This window comes from Aotus nancymaae, unplaced genomic scaffold (assembly GCF_030222135.1).
Source record: "Aotus nancymaae isolate 86718 unplaced genomic scaffold, 86718_ANA_hifiasm-v0.15.2.pri h1tg000020l, whole genome shotgun sequence".
Lineage (NCBI taxonomy): Eukaryota > Metazoa > Chordata > Mammalia > Primates > Aotidae > Aotus > Aotus nancymaae.
Window position 1 is genome coordinate 53,809,029 of NW_026988432.1, and position 18,729 is coordinate 53,827,757.

Here is an 18,729-nt window from a genome sequence, read left to right on the forward strand (position 1 = left end):
ACGCTATAATATTTCATCTTGAAAAACTCCTCCCTTGACCCATGTTCTTCTTTAGCCACTGTCCTGTTCTCTCCTCCTCTTTACTGTAAAATATCTTGGAGGACTTGTTTGTATGTGCTCTTTCCACTTTCCCTGCCCTTAGTTTCCTCTGAACATGACACAGATCTCAGATGATCACCATTACACCTTAATGGCTTTTATCATGTTACTAGTTTAACACTCAATGATCTCCACAAAACCAAATCCCATGGTCAATTCTAAGAAGTCTTCATCTTACTTGACCTATTAGCATTGTTAAACACAGTTGACCACTCCTTCATCCTCTCTCCACTTGGCTTAAAAGACATCACTTTTAGTCTTCCTAGCTCCTTCTCTGTTTTGTTGGTTCCTACTCATTTTCACAACCTCAACAGCTACGGTATTTCTCTTAAGGGAGTGAAAAATGAAAAATAGTTTGGGGCAGGAAGAAGCAAAACAAACAAACAAACAAACAAAACAAAACAAAACCCTTACTCTTTTATGTATAAAGCACAGACATACATGCATACACATATCACCTAAACAGATTTACAGTATATCTGCAGTAATAAAATTCCAGGGGGGAGGGGATTGGGAGGAAAAATGTCTAAAAACACTAGGGTGGGGGTTCTTCAACAAATGAAAAGTTGAAAATCATGGCTTTACATAATGAAGTTCCCAAGGCTCAGTACTTGGACTTCTCATCCCCATCTATACTCACTTGCTTGTAATCTCATCTTCTATATGCTGACAACTTCCATATGTGTCTCCATCCTAAACTTCTCCTCTGAACTCTAACTCACATCTACTCACAAATCCAAACTCTACCTAAATGTCGATTTTGCATTTCAAATAGAATATTCCCAAAACCAAACTTCTAATTTGTAGCCACCCCTGCCCCAACCTATAAACCTGTGGCACCTAGTCTCTTCCATCTCAGTAAATGGTAACTCTATTTTTCCTGTTGTCCAAACCAATCTCCCCTTCACTTACTCTGCTTCAGCTACACAGAGTTCCTTAATATTCCTCAAACAAACCAAATGGCATCTTCACCGCAAGGCCTCTGGGCTTGCTAATCTCTCTGCCTGGGTGCCCTTCTTCCAGACTGCCATGGGACTCACTTCCCTCCCTCAGTCCCTATGCAAATATCACTTTACAAGTGAGGCTTTCTAATATCTCTTCTTACCCTGCTTCACTTGTCTTCAGAGCACTTGCTTTTGTCTGACAAACGTATGTCAGACAATGTATTTCTCCCTCAACTTGATCATAAGCTTCAAGAGGAAAAGCGCTTTGTTTTATTCAGTGCCTGGGATACAATAGACACTTAAATATTTGTTGAACAAATGAGTAAATCACAGTAAAGCCTTCTTTACTTAAAATTTTTAGTAATTTATGTTAATAATTAGGGATATTTATATGAACTAATAAAGGATAGCATTACTTTCTAATATGAGAAAGATATTAAACTAGTAATATAAACAAAAGTATATGAATAATACCTTTAAAATATTGTCTAAGTTAGACTGTGGGTCACTCTTACCCACCAATAACCACAATTTTAAACTTGTAAAGTAATCTCAGTATCTTGCTTACTGGCCATTGGAGATTGACTTTGATCATAAGTGTCAGCTACTAGAATTTCATTTTCACTAGGATTATGTTGTGGATGAGTTGAAGACTTGGAAACTTTTCTCAATTCTAAGGGGAGAAAAAAAGAAGAGAGATTACATAATAAACAATGATGATGGAAAGTACTATCAAATTATTTTATTTATTCATATTAAAAATTTTTATGTATTTATCTGTATTTAAATCCATTATAAGTACTACTTTATTGACATAATTATCATATTCTAAGAAGTAAGCTCCTTTAATTTCACTAAGAAACAAAGCTGTTTAAGTTAAGACATTGGGAGAGCGGGGACCAGAACAGAGAGCTTCTTCTGATCTAAATTGCCTATAGTAGTAACATTTTAATGTTACTTTTCTTTTTGTATTTGTTAGAAATCAGCCGGTTAATTTAAAAGGTATACCAGGGTGGGCACAGTGGCTCATGCCTGTAATCCTAACACCTTGGCAGGCTGAAGCAGGAGAATCTCTTGAGCCATAAATTACAGGTTGTAGTAAGCTACAGATCACACCACTGTAATCCACCCTGGATGACAGGGTTAGACCCAACTCAATCAATAAACAAATGATCAGTCAATCTAATGTATAATATATCACTTATCTCCATGATCTTTGTTTTAGAGTTTTTATTTTTGGGAAGGAAACTCTGAAGCATGCTTTATCAGAAATCACTCCACTATTTAAAAATTTAGTTCAAAGAAAATCAAAATAAGGACAAAGTACAGTGAAATGGTTTTACTATTTATAACTTGGGAATAATATTAAAAAGTATTATAAACCTTAAAATAAGCAAGCAAGGGAAGTTAAAGAACAGGACTAATTAGTCATTAAAGCATTTAACATTATTTTAAAATCATTTGTATGGCTCAAAGTTATCGTACATCTTAAAACCAAATTTCAGATTCCAAGTAAAAAATGATCAGAACAAGATTAAAGTAAGTGAATTACATTTCTAAACAGTTATATGCTGCTTTCATACAAAGAAGAAATAAACCAGAAGCATTTGTATTAGTTATGAAAGACTTTCCTAATACAAAATTGTTTTCTAGATATTCTTATACGTGGATTTAAATCTGATCTAAATTATGCAGTGATTATCTTTAATGATTCATGTCCTGTCTGACAGCAAACTAAAAGGTCAATGGATATTCATTTTAGATCTATGATTTCACATTTTAACTTAGCTCCTAATTAAGTGTAGGATTTTTAACAGTTCTTTTGTTTTCCACTAGATGGTGATACAAACACTTATAAAACGGGGGAAAACTGCCAATGTTCCAACATCTAAGAATAAGATCTGCTTATTTGTTTAAAGGCATATTTACTGTCAATAATTTATTTGTATTAAACAAATATATCTACAACTATGTATATATTCCCTGCCCCCTCATGCTTTCCTTGCAGCCAATAGTTTAGGTTAAAAATTAAAGTCTTTACTGTTTGCTTTAGATTAATACTAAAAAGAATACTCGTATCATGGCACATAATAAATTTTGGGACTATGTGAAAGGCAGTTTTAAAGCATTTAGCAGAAATAATAAACTAGGCCGGAATTAGAAACATGCCACTGAAAAGCCACAAAGTAGACACATTATAACACTATTTCTTGCCAGGCCTGGTGGCTCACGCCTGTAATCCCAGCATTTTGGGAGGCTGAGGTGGGCGGATCATGAGGTCAGGAGATCGAGACCAGCCTAACCAACATGTTGAAACACTATCTCTACCAAAAAAATACAAAAATTAGCAGAGCATGGTGGCACGTGCCTGTAATCCCAGCTACTCAGGAGGCTGAAGCAGGAGAATCCCTTGAACCAGAGGGTAGAGGCTGCAGTGAGCCGACATCATGCCACTGACTTTAGGCTGGGCAACAGAGCGAGACTCTGTTCCCCCCAAAATACAAAAACCAAAAACCCACCATTTCTTGATTACCATTAACTCGCACAAATTATAGCAAATAAAAATAGCAAGTTATAGAAAGCTCCAATGGCAGGAGTACCCATGGGCAAAGACCTGTAGAGTAGGAAAGTTCAGACCTAGGAAGATCTATATTTGAACTCTGACTCATCTACAAGTTGACCTTCAATGAGTTATTTAACTTTTCTAAATATATCTTTCCTCATCTATAAAACAAAGGAGCTAATAGGTATCTCACATGCCTGTTACGTGAATTAAAACACAGCAATAATATATGCAAATTACTCAGCATAATACCAGGTACATAGCAGGTAAAATTAACGTTAAGTTCCTTTCCTTTTTCCTTCTATCCCACTTGGATATATACACATAGGATTATTTTTAAAAGAAAAAGAAATTATTTACTATGTTTATAAAATATGGCATATTTACATGTCATATAGACAACACGTATCTATACATAACGTGGGCAGAAAATGCCTTCTCAGTCACTTTACTAATAGTAGTTGAACTCATAGTTGTACCACATGATACCAGAATAGTGACTATTTTCTTTCCACTAGATTGAATAACATAAAAACTAGTAGATGAGCAATGGTTTACAAAACCAGAGAACTAAAATACAACTCCAACTCTTACCATTTGCGCACACAGAGTGCTCCAATTTAGTATGTGTTTGTTCTATGTATCGGACATGGGGGTTCTCCTTTCTTCGTAGGCGGTTAACGCCAGAAAATGAGAAGGCTGTTATTGGTGAATCTGGAATAACGTCTTCCTCACATTCAAGCTCAGCTGCTTGATGCTGTTGATCATTCCTAGAGAAGAATGACAATGGAAAGCAAATCAATTAAATAAATATTAAAACATTTACTACACGGCACGGAGTTACAGCAGAACACAACCATGAAGCTCTAAGGGATGTAATTCCTTGCATCTAATGTTCTAAACCTAAGGATTAGAGAGGTACACAAATGATTACAGTACCCAGTGGGGAATACTACTGTGAAAAGTGAAGTAGAAAGTGTAGTCAGTGGCACTTCAGGTGAAATTAAAAGTATTTCAAACTGCAGACAAGATCAGCAGAGGATCCACAGTTTGAGGAAAGGCATATAGTACAGTGTACTTATGTTGGAGAAGGGAAAGCTGGAATTACATGAAGGAGAGCCATGAGCTAAGTGTGTACATAATGTAGAAAGCAAGAGGAAATAAATTAAGGTTTTAAATTGTGGATATAATGTGACAATCTAACAGCATTATGCCACATTAGGACAGAAGGACAGGAGGCCAGGAAACCACTTAGACAGTGGCTATAATAGTCCAGGCAAGATGTTCTGTCTGTGGTCTGAACTAGAATATTTTAAGTACATATGGAAATGAAAGAACCAATGTTAAACATGGTGGTAGTAGAATTAGCATGCTTGACAAATATAGGATGAGAACACTAACATTGATAACAATCAACATTTGTTGTATGTTTACATTGCCCGGCACTATTTAAATGATCAGTTTAATTATCACAACTCTATGAGGTATTATTACTTTCATTTTACAAATGAGGAAATGAAGATATAGAAGTCATTTACTAAAATGGTAAATAACAGTCAGGATTTAAATCTCAGCAGTCAGACCCTAGAGGCCCTACTGTTAACCAAATGTGTTACCCGTAGTCTACAAGAAGGGTTCAAAATTTGAGTTTCTGTTACTACTTTTGTCTAGGCCCCTGTATAGTCTACTCTCAACAGCAGTCACAAGAGTCCTACTAAGACATAAATCGGCCGGGCACAGTGGCTCACACCTGCAATTCCAGCACTTTGGGAGGCCCAGGCAAAACCCTATTGCTACCAAAAAAAAAAAAAAAAAAAAACAAAAAAACGAACAAAAAAATTAAAAAATTTGTTGGGTGTGGTGGCACACGCCTGTAGTCTCAGCTACCTGGGAGGCTGAGGTAGGAGGGTTGCTTGAGCCCAGGTGGTCGAGGCTGCAGTGAGCTATAATCATGCCACACCACTACAGCCTGGGCAACAGAGTGAGACCCTGTCTCCAAAAACAAACAAACAAACAAACAAACAAACAAAAAACACCAAACCAAAAAGACTTATCAATTAAATCTCATTAAGACCCTGTCACATCTGTTCATTTCACTGAGAACACAAGCCAAAGTACTTTGATCTATGAGGATCCTATATGACTTGATAGTGTCCCTCCCACATTTCCTCTCTGACCTTTTTTCCTATTATATTCTTCTACTCCTGCCATGCTCTATTCCTTGAGGTTCCCCAAACACACCAAGCATACTCCCACTTTACATACTTTGCTCCAGTTTTTCCATCTGCTTGGAATGTTCATCCCCAGATATCTACATACCTAATTATCTCTCTAATCTCCTTCAAGTCTGCTGGAATTTTATTGTTTAAAATTGCAACCTCCCTTCACGCACCTGGTTCCCTGTTATTCTGCTCTATAAACTTTATCCACAGCATTTACTGCTTTCTAACATAGTATGCAACTTATTCATTTTTATTTATTTAGATTTTGTTTTTGAGGCTGAGTCTCGCTCTATTGCCCAGGCTGGGGTGCAGTGATACGATCTTGGCTCACTGCAACCTCTGCCTCTTGGGTTCAAGTGATTCTTGTGTCTCAGCCTCCGGAGTAGCTGGGATTATGGGCATGTGACAACATGCCTGGCTAATTTTTGTATTTTTAGTAGAGACAAGATTTCACTATGTTGGCCAGGCTGGTCTCAAACTCCTGACCTCAAGTGATCTGCCTACCTCGGCCTCCTAAAATGCTGGGATTACAAGTGTGAACCATGACGCCCAGCTGCAATTTATTTATTATATCTATTGCTCACCTGTTAGAAGGCAAGTTCTAAGAGGATAGGATCTTTGATTCACTGATAAATCACAAGAGCCTACCACAGTAGACATACAGTAGGTATGGCAAAAACATTTGTTGAGTGAATATGAGACATTCCCAGATTCCACTAGAGAATCAATTTGTGTGGATCTAGGCATATGTTCTTGCCTAACTCAATTCAGGACCAATGGTACTGAAAGATTTGGTTTGAATTGAATTGTGGATATTGAGTAAAAATAAAGTTAACCGACTTTCCCATGTCAAACCATAACTGACCTTATTTGCCAACCAATTGTTACCAGTCTGTCAGACATCTAGGCTTTACATGATCAAATCAGTCTGTCCTATTAGACTTACAACTTGCAATAGTATTTCCAAATAAAAAGTTATATAGTAAGAATTATACAAACTATAACCAACAGACTTTTAAGAAGCATTAATTGGAAGACAAAGATTAATTTCTCCCAACAAAGATTTACACTTTAATTTCCTGAATGATATCAATATTATTTGCGGCCTTTAATCCTACATTTTATAACAAGAAACAATCTTTAGAGCAAATATCTAATTATTTAAAATTTTATTTTTATGTTTTTGAGATGGAGTCTTGTTCTGTGGTCTAGGCTGGAGTGCAGTGGTATGATCTCGGCTCACTGCAACCTCTGCCTCCCGGGTTCAAGCGATTCCTATGCCTCAGCCTCCTTGAGTAGCTGGGACTACAGGTTCTCGTGCCACCACACCTGGCTAGTTTTTGTATTTTTAATGAAGACGGGACTTTACCATTTTGCCCAGGCTGGTCTCAAACTCCTGACCTTAAGTGATCTGCCTGTCTTGGCCTCCCAAAGTGCTGGGATTACCAGCACTTTGCGTGAGCCACTGCACCCAGCCAAATTTTGTTTTTAATTGACAAATAATTGTAACTACTTACTGGATTCAACAACATTTTTTGATACATCTTTACACTGTAGAATGATTAAATCAAGCTAGTTAACATCTATCACTTCACATATCTTTTCTTTTTAATAGTAAAAACATTTAAAATCTACTTGGCAATTTTGAAATATATAATCATTATTTATTAAGTCACCATTCTGTGCAATAGATCTAATATCTAATTTTTAATCTCTTCCTGTAATTCCACTCTTATTCTGGAAAAACAGTAAGTTAAAGTTATATGAGAAAGGCTTGTAAATTAATGGAGTGTGAAATCTATCTGACCTAGCTTTAACTAATCACGTCACAGCCTGCTTGCCTATTAGTCATAAAAATTCAACCTGAAACATGAATGAGTCACGAGAAGAAATTGATTTCCTGGCAGAGTCAATGTAGAAGTAGCTGGGATCATAAAAGTAAAAAACAAAAAAACAAAACTAGTTCTATCTAGAGGTTCCTAAACTAAGGAAAGGAGTGCCAGCTTTGTTTTCCTTTGTCGTAAGAGGAAAAACAAAACTCCATACATTAACCAAATTCATTCTTTAAAACATTAGTCTCACTGATTTTCTGAAAAAAAAAAAAAAAAAAAAAAAAAAAAAAAAAAAAAGAGTTGACACCACAGCTTTTGGTTAAAATAATTACACACACTTGTCTTCCTTTCACTTTTCCTTCTGATGGCTTGACCTGTTTGATTTGTGGACCCCTGCTCCCTCTTAAATTCCTGTCAAAACTGTTTTAGTTGGTTTCTTCCCCAAAGACCTATAATTATGGATCTAGGGTTTCCCTTCGTGAGTCTGTAAAAAAGTTTTAAATATTCAGCTTTTTTCATTTTCTTCTCTGAAGAACTTACATTTCCAGTTAAAAACATAATTTAAACTTAATGTTTCAGCCATTGTAGGGGAGGTGGCAGTACTGCTCCACTGATCATGCTATCTCTAGAATACTGAATTCTCAATTCAGATGTTGACAAACTAAAACATTTTTAAAAATTCGCAGTTTGAAGAGTCGAAGTAATGCCACATAAATGAACAGAGGATATTTACTCCAGAGAAAACAAGATTCAGGAGGGCCATGATAGCTGTCTTCATGTATCAAAAGAGTTGTCAAGTAGCAAAGGAGAATAGACTTAAGATGGTTCCGGAAGGCAAAGTCAGAATCAAGAAATGTAACTTATAAGCAGTGTAATTTCTATACAAACTTAGAAATAATTTTCTAATAACTTTGTCTCACTAAATTTAAATAGGCTTGGGAAACAGTAAACTTCTACTAGACATGATAAAACAATAGCTATTTGTTAAAGAAGTTGTATAAGAATTCAATTTAGAAGAGGGTTGAATGAAACCAATTCTACAGTCCTTTGAACTCTCATGTGTGATAGGACTCCTTTGACTTTCACTGACCCATCACATCTATTTCCTAAAACAAAGAGAGTGATGACCTCAACACCTAGCTTATTGATATATATATTTAACTTTATAATGGCAAAATTTTACTGTATAATTTTGTTGTCACTAATAACCTTTCTACCATATAAGCCATCTGTTAACATCAAAACTAGCTCAGAAGAGTTAGAGTTACTGCATTTAACAAGCAGAGGTATAAGTCAAATAATATTTTTTCTAAAGTTCAGGGGAATTTCAGGCACAAATAGCATAATATGATAGTGGTTTAGGTCGTCAGAGAAAACTAGGTTGCCTTTACAAGACGATATTTGCTTTAAAAAAAAAAACTAACGAGCAAATGCAATTTGTTTGAGACCAAGCTACAAAAGAAGTTGGTTCATGAGAATCACAACTATCTGAAATTCTGGAAGCGAATAAAAGACACAATCAGATCATCTCCTATACTCTTTTGACTAAGCATGTCCTAAATAAAATATATGTCTTGAGCTTATCTATATGATTACTCTTTCCTGTAATTTCAAACTTTTTTGACATTTTCTTTTCTAAAATATCAATGAGCTTGAACAGGAAAATGTGTATGTTTGAGAACGCTAAAAATTAATTCTAAACTAATTAGAATTCACGTTTTTACCAAGCAAATGACATGATATAGTTTCAACATAATTTATACACGTTGGTTTCTACTTCTACACACTTGGTATCTCACCGTTTTGGTACTCATAAAGATCAAGGTTGATGTGTTCAAAATACCGTAAGCTATGTATATACATAATCACTTCATATAAATTAATGTAGGTCAACAATCACTTATCTGAAATCCTTGGAACCAGATGGGATTCTAAATTCTAAATTTTTTTTTTAAATGAAAGATTTTTTTAAAAATACAGAACATATATACATAATTACATACTAGCTCCAGTGGAACACGAAGCATCATCCTGTCATCAAACACATCGATTTTTTACAGCAAAACATATGAATACTCACATGAAGTGGGATAAAATCTATAAATAGCATTCTGCCATTGCAGTGAGGTTAGGTTGTGAATAACATTTCAAAAATAACTTTTTGGGTTTTGGAATTATATGTAACAGATTGTGGATCTGTGTCCCATGTTCTCTCTTTATTATATAGCATTATTAAAATTAGAAAGTGTTGACATTTTCTTATAAACATTTTATAACTTCAATCTGATTCCATAGGTTCCTTTCCTTATCTCTTATCTCTCCTCAAAAAGTAGACTGATTACATGGGAGGAATATCAGAATTCTATTGGATATCCATAATACTAAAAGTATACTGGTAAGAATGATAATTCCACTTGTGAGATATGTTTATACATAAATAACTATTCTAAGCCAAATAATATGTTTAATCTACATAGTTTTACCGAAGTTTTTGTAATGTCTACTTAAATGCAACACAATCTTTAGGAACTCCATAATGCCATTAGGACTATCCTGAATCCTGAGTTTTCAAAAATAGAACATAAGCTTTATATAAATGGGAACTGAAAGCTAGTTGTATCTCTGCTCTGCATTAGTCAGATCATATCTAGAAAAATATACTGGCCAGGCACAGTGGCTCCCGCCTGTAATCCCAGCACTCTGGAAGCTGAGGTGTGTGGACTGCCTGAGGTCAGGAGTTCAAGACCAGCCTGGCCAACATGGCGAAACCCTGTCTCTACCAAAAATAAAAAAGTTAGCAGGGAATGGTGGTGTACACCTGTAATCTCAGCTACTCAGGAGGCTGAGGCAGGAGAATTGCTCTAACCCAGGAGGCAGAGGTTGAGGTTGCAGTGAGCCAAGATTGCACCACTACACTCCAGCCTGAGTGAGAGTGAGATTCTGTCTCAAAAAAAAAAAAAAAGAAAAAAGAAAAGGAAAAACATCCAGTGTTGGATAATGGAAAAAAAAAGAGGCTTTTCAGTGTTGGATAATGGAAAAAAAAAAGGGGCTTTTCAGAAAAAATATGGGTCTGAGTGATAGTCCTATTACCTACTAGCTGTAAGATGACAGGCAAGTTATTTGACTGTCACCTTTGATTCCCCCATTTGTAAAGTGAGGATAATAAAACTACTTTGCAGAGCCACAGTGAGAATTAGAAATAAAAAACACAAAACACACATAAGAGGAAGTGGCACACAAGATCAAGAGATAAAAGTTACTGTCTTTATTCTTTAAGAGAAAGGGAGGAAGAATAGAGGAAGGAAGAAGTTCTATAGGCCTGAGTACTATATAAGAGAAAACATTCAGTTAGCTCTTATGAAGTTTCTGGGATAGGGCTGGAAGAGAGCTAACAAAACTCAAACATCTGTTTGAAATATAAGTATTTTAATAATGTATTATTTATAATAAATCATTATAAAAATTAAAATGTTTTAGCTGCGATGTTGACAGTTGACACTTTATTCAAGCATTAATCTAAGAAATGCATTCACACTATACTCTCAAAACACAAAAATGTAGTAATTTTTGTATTTTTTAACTGCAGAACACTTCATAATTTTAAAAATGAAATCTGCAACTCTTACCATATCATCATGGTTTGTGTAGCTAAGTAAAATAAAGGAACAAGGTTGGGGGAAAATACTTACTCAATTTTCTGCTGCAGTTGTTCAGAAAGCTTTTTATTTTCTTCCTGTAGAGTATTCCTTTCATTCACTGAAAACAATGTGAAAAAGAAGGCAAATAATATATTTATATTAACATCTATGTCAGTCTTTCAAATAAACTATGCCAGCATTTATGAAGAAATTAGGACTTCTAATAATCCTAAATCATAATGTTTATTCAGGGTTAACACTAGTGTGCAAAACTAATTTGTTATTAGGTAGGGAGTACTACATCTCACACTATAACAGTTCCATGTAACTGATTAACTGATAATTTTATGTAATGCTTGCAAGCAAAAGAGAGAGAGTACCTCATGTACTAGGGAGTACAATTATTCATACTGAAGACAAGAAAGAATTCCATCTGGTTACTCAGTCCCACTAATTTCAAATACCATTTTAGCAAAAGTCACTTATCTTGAAGTTAATTTGATCATAAAAATAAAATAGGCCGGGCGCAGTGACTCACACCTGTAATCCCAGCACTTTGGGAGGCTGAGGCGGGTGGATCACTTGAGGTGAGGAGTTCGAGGCCAGCCTAGCCATCATGGTGACACCCCGTCGCTATCAAAGCTACAAAAATTAGCCAGGTGTGATGATGCATGCCTGTAATCTCACTTACTCAAGGTGGAGGCAAGAGAATCACTTGAACCCAGGAGGTGGAGGTTGTAGTGAGCCGAGATCACGCCACTGCACTCCAGCCTAGGTGACAGAGTGACAGTCTCCCAGGGGGGAAAAAAAAAGCTGAATATCAGTGTAATTTTTATAACAAACACACTTATCAAGTCGAATTTTCATCTGAGTCATACTCTGTGTTTCATGAATAATTATGGTATCAGTTAAATATATCCACTGAAGTAGTATCTGTCTGAATCTCCACCAAATTTTTCTATCTATATTTATTTAATTTATAAAGCAGAAATCCAGTTGTGGGCTGTAATTTCCACTGGAACCAGCATAAAACTCTCATCAATGCTTAGCACGATGTCACTGGTAAAGTATGTGTTTTAGCAAAAGGAGTAGATCTCAGAAATCAAGTAACAGTAAATACAATGAACTTTTACCAAAGAAGGTTAATCATATTCTAAAAATCTGTTAATAATTTAGTGATTTATAAGTCTAAACATATTTTCTTACACTGAGTACATTTTTTGGACTATCTACAACATGTGAGGTTATTAAAGCACTTTTGTGGAGGATCCAAAAAAATTAAGATATAGACAGTAACCTAAAGCAATGTGTAGTCTAATAAAGGAGACAAGATATTACATAAACATGTTTTATAGGTTTAAAACTGACAAGGGCATTAGAGAAGTACATAGAAAGTCCTAAGGAAATTTCCAAGGAGAAAGAGGTTACTTTGTGCCTTTGAGAAGATAAGGAAGGCATGCATCAAAGAAAGGGCAACTGAGCTGGACAGGACACTATTCTACAGAGAGAATCAGTGGAACAGAGTAAGACTGGGTATAATAAATGGTAGAAAGCTTTCAATAGCAGGCTAAGAAATTAAAACTTTATCTTACAGATTACGAGGAATCATTTTTCATAGATCAATAATCGGAAGATTGATTTGTTAGTACATATAGCATATACCAATGTGAGAAGAAAGTACTGACAGCCAGGTGCAGTGGCTTGTGCCTGCAATCTCAGCAGTTTGGGAGGCAGAGGCAGGTGGATCACAAGGTCAGGAGTTCGAGACTAGTCTGACCAACATGGTGAAACTTTGTCTCTACTAAAAATACAAAAATTAGCCTGGTGTGGTGGTAGGCACCTGTAATCCCAACTACTCAGGAGGCTGAGGCAGAAGAATTGCTTAAACTCTGGAGGCGGAGGTTGCAGTGAATCGAGACTGCACCACTGCACTCCAGCTTGGGCAACAGAGTGAGACTTCATCTCAAAAAAAAAGTATTGACAAGATAAAAAGTCAGGTGGTCATTAAAATAAATGAGTATCTGGACCTATATAGAGGTGTATAAATAGGAAGTAAAGAGCAGTAAAATCAGTAGTATTTGGCAACTTATCCTTTGCAGGGCAGAGAGAAGTCAAAGATGACCTCAGATTTCTGATTAAGATGGTTTACTTGATTTTCCCTCTCCAAATCCAAATAAAATGACAACACTATAAAATAATTCTACTGCAATATTAAAAAGCCAGAAAGGGTGTTACTAACAGATCAGAACTATAAACAGTTTCTGAAATATTTAAAAATAGGCTCAGATTGATGGTAAAATCCAAAGAAAAAGGGCCTTTAAAAAAGGGAGTTTTCCAAGCAGAGTCTCACATCAATTCTAGTATTAGAGGCACTACAGCCCACAGATTGCTAAATGGGTAAATAAAGGGTGCCTAATAGTTGCTCTTAAGCTGTAAGTCGTGAGGATAGATGTCTAGAAGTTTTGACATTAGAGTTATTAATAAATACTGAGACAAGGAAATCAGAGCAGTGCTCCCAAGTAACTTAGAGTAGACATGAGAGAAGGCACCTTCACATTCAGAAGATGAACTATCCATACAGAAAAGCTCTCTAACTAGGTGTCCTTCCCTCCCATTTTCAGTCATTAAAGTGGGGTCCCGGTAAGATTTACTATCAGCGAAGCAAGGATTCTCCCTTGGGCTAATTAAAAGTCACTTTTACTTAAAAGTAATTTTTAAAAAAGTATCTAGCTTGTAGGGCTAAAAAAAAAAACAAAACTATACAGAAATGAAATACTGGGCAAAAGCAGCATATAAGAGGTGAAGATCAAAGTTAAATGCTTTAAAATACTTGTATTATTCAGAAGAGAATTAGGATATTAACTTTAAAAATGCATAATAAGGTGGATAAACTGAGGTCAGGAGTTCGAGACTAGCCTCGCCAACATGGCGAAACCCCATCTCTACTAAAAATGCAAAATTTAGCTGGGTGTGGTCACACGTGCCTATAATCCCAGCTACTCAGGAGGCTGAGGCAAGAGAATGACCTGAACCCAGGAGACAGAGGTTGCAGTGAGCAGAGATAGCATCACTGCACTCCAGCCTGGGGGACAGAGTGAAACTCCATCTCAAAAGAAAAAAAAAAAAGCATTTTAGAAGTTCAAGGTTGATCAAAAAGAATAGAAAGAAATTTTCAAACAAAAAATGAAATAAGAAGGCAAATACCCTCAGAATTCAGTAACTGGAAGAAGTAAAACCAAAAAAGCAAGAAAAATGACAAGAAGAAAAAAGTAGCATATGAAAAAAGAGATTCTGGGAAGGTGGCAGCAGTGATAGTATTCTTTCAATCTCTCCAAATCACAACAGATAGAAACACCGACAATTCATAATCCTAAAGCCCTTAGTGCCATGTATTCTTAAAACAACTTTGTTTCAGATTTCACTTTCATAACTTTCCTGTTACTCAAATTGTGCAAATTTGAAATTTTAACATACGCTTATGAAATATTTTATCTATCTTCCTGTCTATATATTTCCTAGTTCTGGCCAGGCATGGTTGTTCATGCCTGTAATCTCAGCACTTTGGGAGGCTGAGGTGGGTGGATCACAAGGTCAGGAGTTTAAGACCAGTCTGGCCAAGACAGTGAAACCCTGTCTCTACCAAAAAAAAAAAAAAAAAAAAAAAAAAAAATTAGCTGGTGTGGTGGCAGGCACCTGTAATCCCAGCTACTTGGGAGGCTGAGGCAGAGAATCTTTTGAACCAGGAGGCTAAGGTTACAACAGTGAGTGGAGATTGTGCCACTGCACTCTAGCCTGGGCAACAGTGCGAGATTCCGGATCAAAGAAAAAAAAAAAGAGAGAAATTAAACATTGGTTCAGCCTAGAAAAGCTATCAGTAAAACTCACATGAACAGATGCTAAGAATTTTATAAATTCACAATTAAGCAAAACTTAGCAAAGGAGGCATAGAAGGAAATGTCCATAACTTAATTTCATGTATCTACTAGAAGGTCACAGCACACTTAAAGGTAATATATTCTAGTCTTCCCTTATGTAACAACTGCTATTCTGGGTAGCATCCTAAAGCCCCTTAGGCCAATGAAGTATGTAAAGAAAAACAATCACCAAAAGAAACTATAAAAATTATTAAAGAAAAAATAAAATTGTCACCCTTTGCAAACGATATTTTTACCTAGACAATCCTCAACAAAATAAAGTTAATGAAAGAGGTCAGAAAGGTCGCCTGACACAAGGCTTCAAATCCTTAGTCATGTTCCAATGATGGGGATGAGCTGGAATGTGGTGGTGGTCCCTAGCTAGTGAGACTGAAGCAAAAGTTATTGGGTGGGTGTTCGAAGCTTTTTTTTTTTTCAAAGACTCTCCTGGCAGGCCCATTTCAGCCTTTTGCTGCTGCTTCTTCCTTCTGGTATGAACGCAGTCACGAGGCCTAAAAAAGTACCTGCCATATTTTGACCATGAGACAGTAAGCTTGAGGATGAATGGCCGTATACTCTAAAGATGGTAAATTTCTACTTCACACTCGATGTTAAAAATTCCAGATGGATTAAATATGCAAATTTACTTGTGTACATATACATATAGTACAAAAATTGGAGAATATTTTTATATTCTTGGGGGTAGAGAAAGCCTTTCTAAACAAGATAATATACAAAATTTCCACATGTCAAGTAGTTATAAAATGAAGATGGGCACGGTGGCTCATGCCTGTAATCCCAGTACTTTGGGAGGCCGAGGCAGGTGGATCGACTGAGGTTGGGAGTTCGAGATCAGCCTGACCAATATGACGAAACCCAGTCTCTTACTAAAAATACAAAAATTAGCTGGGCATGGTGGTGTGCACCTGTAGTCCCAGATACTCGGGAGGCTGAGGCAGGAGAATTGCTTGAATCCGGGAGGTGGAGGTTGCAGTGAGCCGAGACTGCACCACTGCACTACAGCCTGGGCAACAAGTAACACAGTGTCTCAAAGAAAAAAAAAATGAAGTCAACAGGTAACAGAGAGTAAGGTAGAAAATATATGCACAGTATGTCTACCAAAGTGTAACAAGCCTACCATAATATGTAAATAACTCTCAGTTAATTAAAAAATCTGAACAGCAAATAGGGCAACTTAAGACTGGGCAAAGAATAAATAAGCCATTCATCCAAGAAGGCGATCATATAAAATAATACTTGACCAGAACAGTAACAGAGAATGCCAATTTTAAAAAGGTATCACTCTTCACCCACCAGATTGAACATTATTAATTTTGCCCAAATATGAAGAGGATATAAGGAAATAAAAATTCTGAAACATTCAAACAAAAAGTTGAGCAGTCCATTAATGTGACAATAGCTTTAAAACTGACACCTATCTATAGCATACAATGCAGCCATTTAAAAAAATGTTGTCTCATACTTTAACACCTAGACAAGCTTTTTTGCCAGCTTGGAGTTTTTGGCTCTATTTTAGATAAAGTTGCTGGAAATATATTTAATATGTAGACATTACTGGAGATTATTTCCAGTAGTACTAACGATAATATGACTGTGGATCTCAACTACAGTTGGCCTTCTGTATCTGTGGGTTCTGAATCTGTGGATAGAAAATATTTGAGAAAAAAAATTCCAAATTTTTTTCCAAAAAGCAAAACCTGAATTTGTCACACACCAAATACATTTAATTCACACAAATGAAGTGATGTGTAGAGACTGCATTTGGTATTATAAGTAATCTAGAGACGATTTAAAGTGTGCAGGAGAATGTGGGTAGGTTATAAGCAAATAGTATGCAACTTTATACAAGGTACTTAAGCATCCAAGGATTTTGGTATGGGTCTGGGTCCTGGAACCAACACCCCACAGATGGTAAGAAACAACTATATATTTAATGAGATCTAACAATTTTCTACCTACTGATAATATTCTTATATTCCTAAACATATGCACATGTTCACCTATATTCACCACAGAATCTATAGATATATTGACATGTAAAGACTTCCAAGACATAGTCTAAAGTGAAATAACACATTAGAACACAAAGTATAATATGATCCTACTAAAATTCAAAAGAGAAGGGAGGGAAGCAGAGTCTAATAAGGAACAGAGACAGACAAACCTGGACCTAGACAGACACATATCAGACTATTAACAGTAGTTGCCTCTGGGAGCAGAATAAAGCTATATTCTTTCTTACCTCTTTTTAAAATAATGAGCATATATTCATATATTCTTGTTTGAATAACCAGAGGATAACAATATAATTAACAGAAAAAAACTAGAAGACAGAATTAGTTTGGAAAAGAAGGTAATTAATTAGATTTTGAATATATCGATTGTGAGTAGCTTATAGTAAATCCAGGTAATGGTCACCAAAAGAAACAAATGGTTAAAAGAGAATTAAGGTTAACATAAGTATTAAAAGCTAAAAGAAGGCAGCTAAGGATGTAGAAAAACCCTACACTCAATAGGTAAGAAGAATAAACTAAAAACAGTATACTTATGAAAACAGTATGTCATGAATACCAAGAGAGAAACCAAGTATAGAACACTAAATTGTCTGCTTTGTTTTTTTTACTAAGTACTAAAGTTACATGAAATAAGATAAAACTAAAGAAGCACATATGGACATGTGCAACAAAAACCTGCTTCTTATCTTAGAACTGATGACTTTAAGACCAATGTGGATTGTATTTGCACAACCTTTTTGTATCCTATTTCTTAATAAAATAAGCATGAGATTAAATCTACAAAAAGTACAAAAAAGGACATTTGAACTTTTACTAAATAAGAAAAAATATATGTAAACAATCCATTTGATTACAACCAATTTAGTAATAGGTCTTAACAACAACACATTATACTTTCAATAATTAATAAATGAAAGGAAACTCACTAAGTTCTGTAATAAGTTTAAGATTCTGCTGCCGGATATTTTCAAACTCTTGCTGTTTTTTCCGCATATGTTCTTCAGTTACTGCACAGCGATCACATAATCCTGCTCTTAACCTATGAAACAAAACAAAGCATTTTTCATCCCTTAAAAGAAATTTCCCTATATTTGAATTCCAAGATTTTCATGAAGATTTAAGGAACTGACTTGGCAAATACTGTGAAAATAAGCAAGATTAATGATGTTATTATACCTTTAACATATTCTTACATAGTCTGAAATCATGTTATACCATCATTTTCTTCAGATTGCAGTTCTGATTGCAATTCTATAAAAATCTGCCAATTTAAAACTTATTCTAAAAAAAAAACTTATTTATTAAAGAAGCTGACCTTGTTTTAATTTATTATGGTCAAAATATGAACCCTGGTCCAATAACAAGGGGCAGAATTATACCTGAAACAACTTTGCAGCTGCTTTGCTCAGCACAGTATATCACACATAGTGAATATTCAATAATATTTTTGATGAAAAATTAAATTCATCAAAATTTATTTG

At 35.5% G+C, this 18,729-nt stretch overlaps 1 protein-coding gene across 5 annotated transcripts in view; it reads right to left on the minus strand.

Annotated features, from left to right (window-relative positions):
• RBBP8 (RB binding protein 8, endonuclease) overlaps positions 1-18,729 on the minus strand; it is a 106,352-nt gene that overhangs the window by 39,908 nt on the left and 47,715 nt on the right. For all 5 annotated transcript variants that reach the window (XM_012445038.2, XM_012445036.2, XM_012445040.2 and 2 more), the window contains exons 5-8: positions 18,175-18,287; positions 11,350-11,416; positions 4,201-4,376; positions 1,612-1,716 (exon numbers count right to left, since the gene is read on the minus strand). In XM_012445038.2, the coding sequence (XP_012300461.2) occupies positions 1,612-1,716; positions 4,201-4,376; positions 11,350-11,416; positions 18,175-18,287 (461 nt within the window). The remainder of the gene's footprint in view (positions 1-1,611; positions 1,717-4,200; positions 4,377-11,349; positions 11,417-18,174; positions 18,288-18,729) is intronic.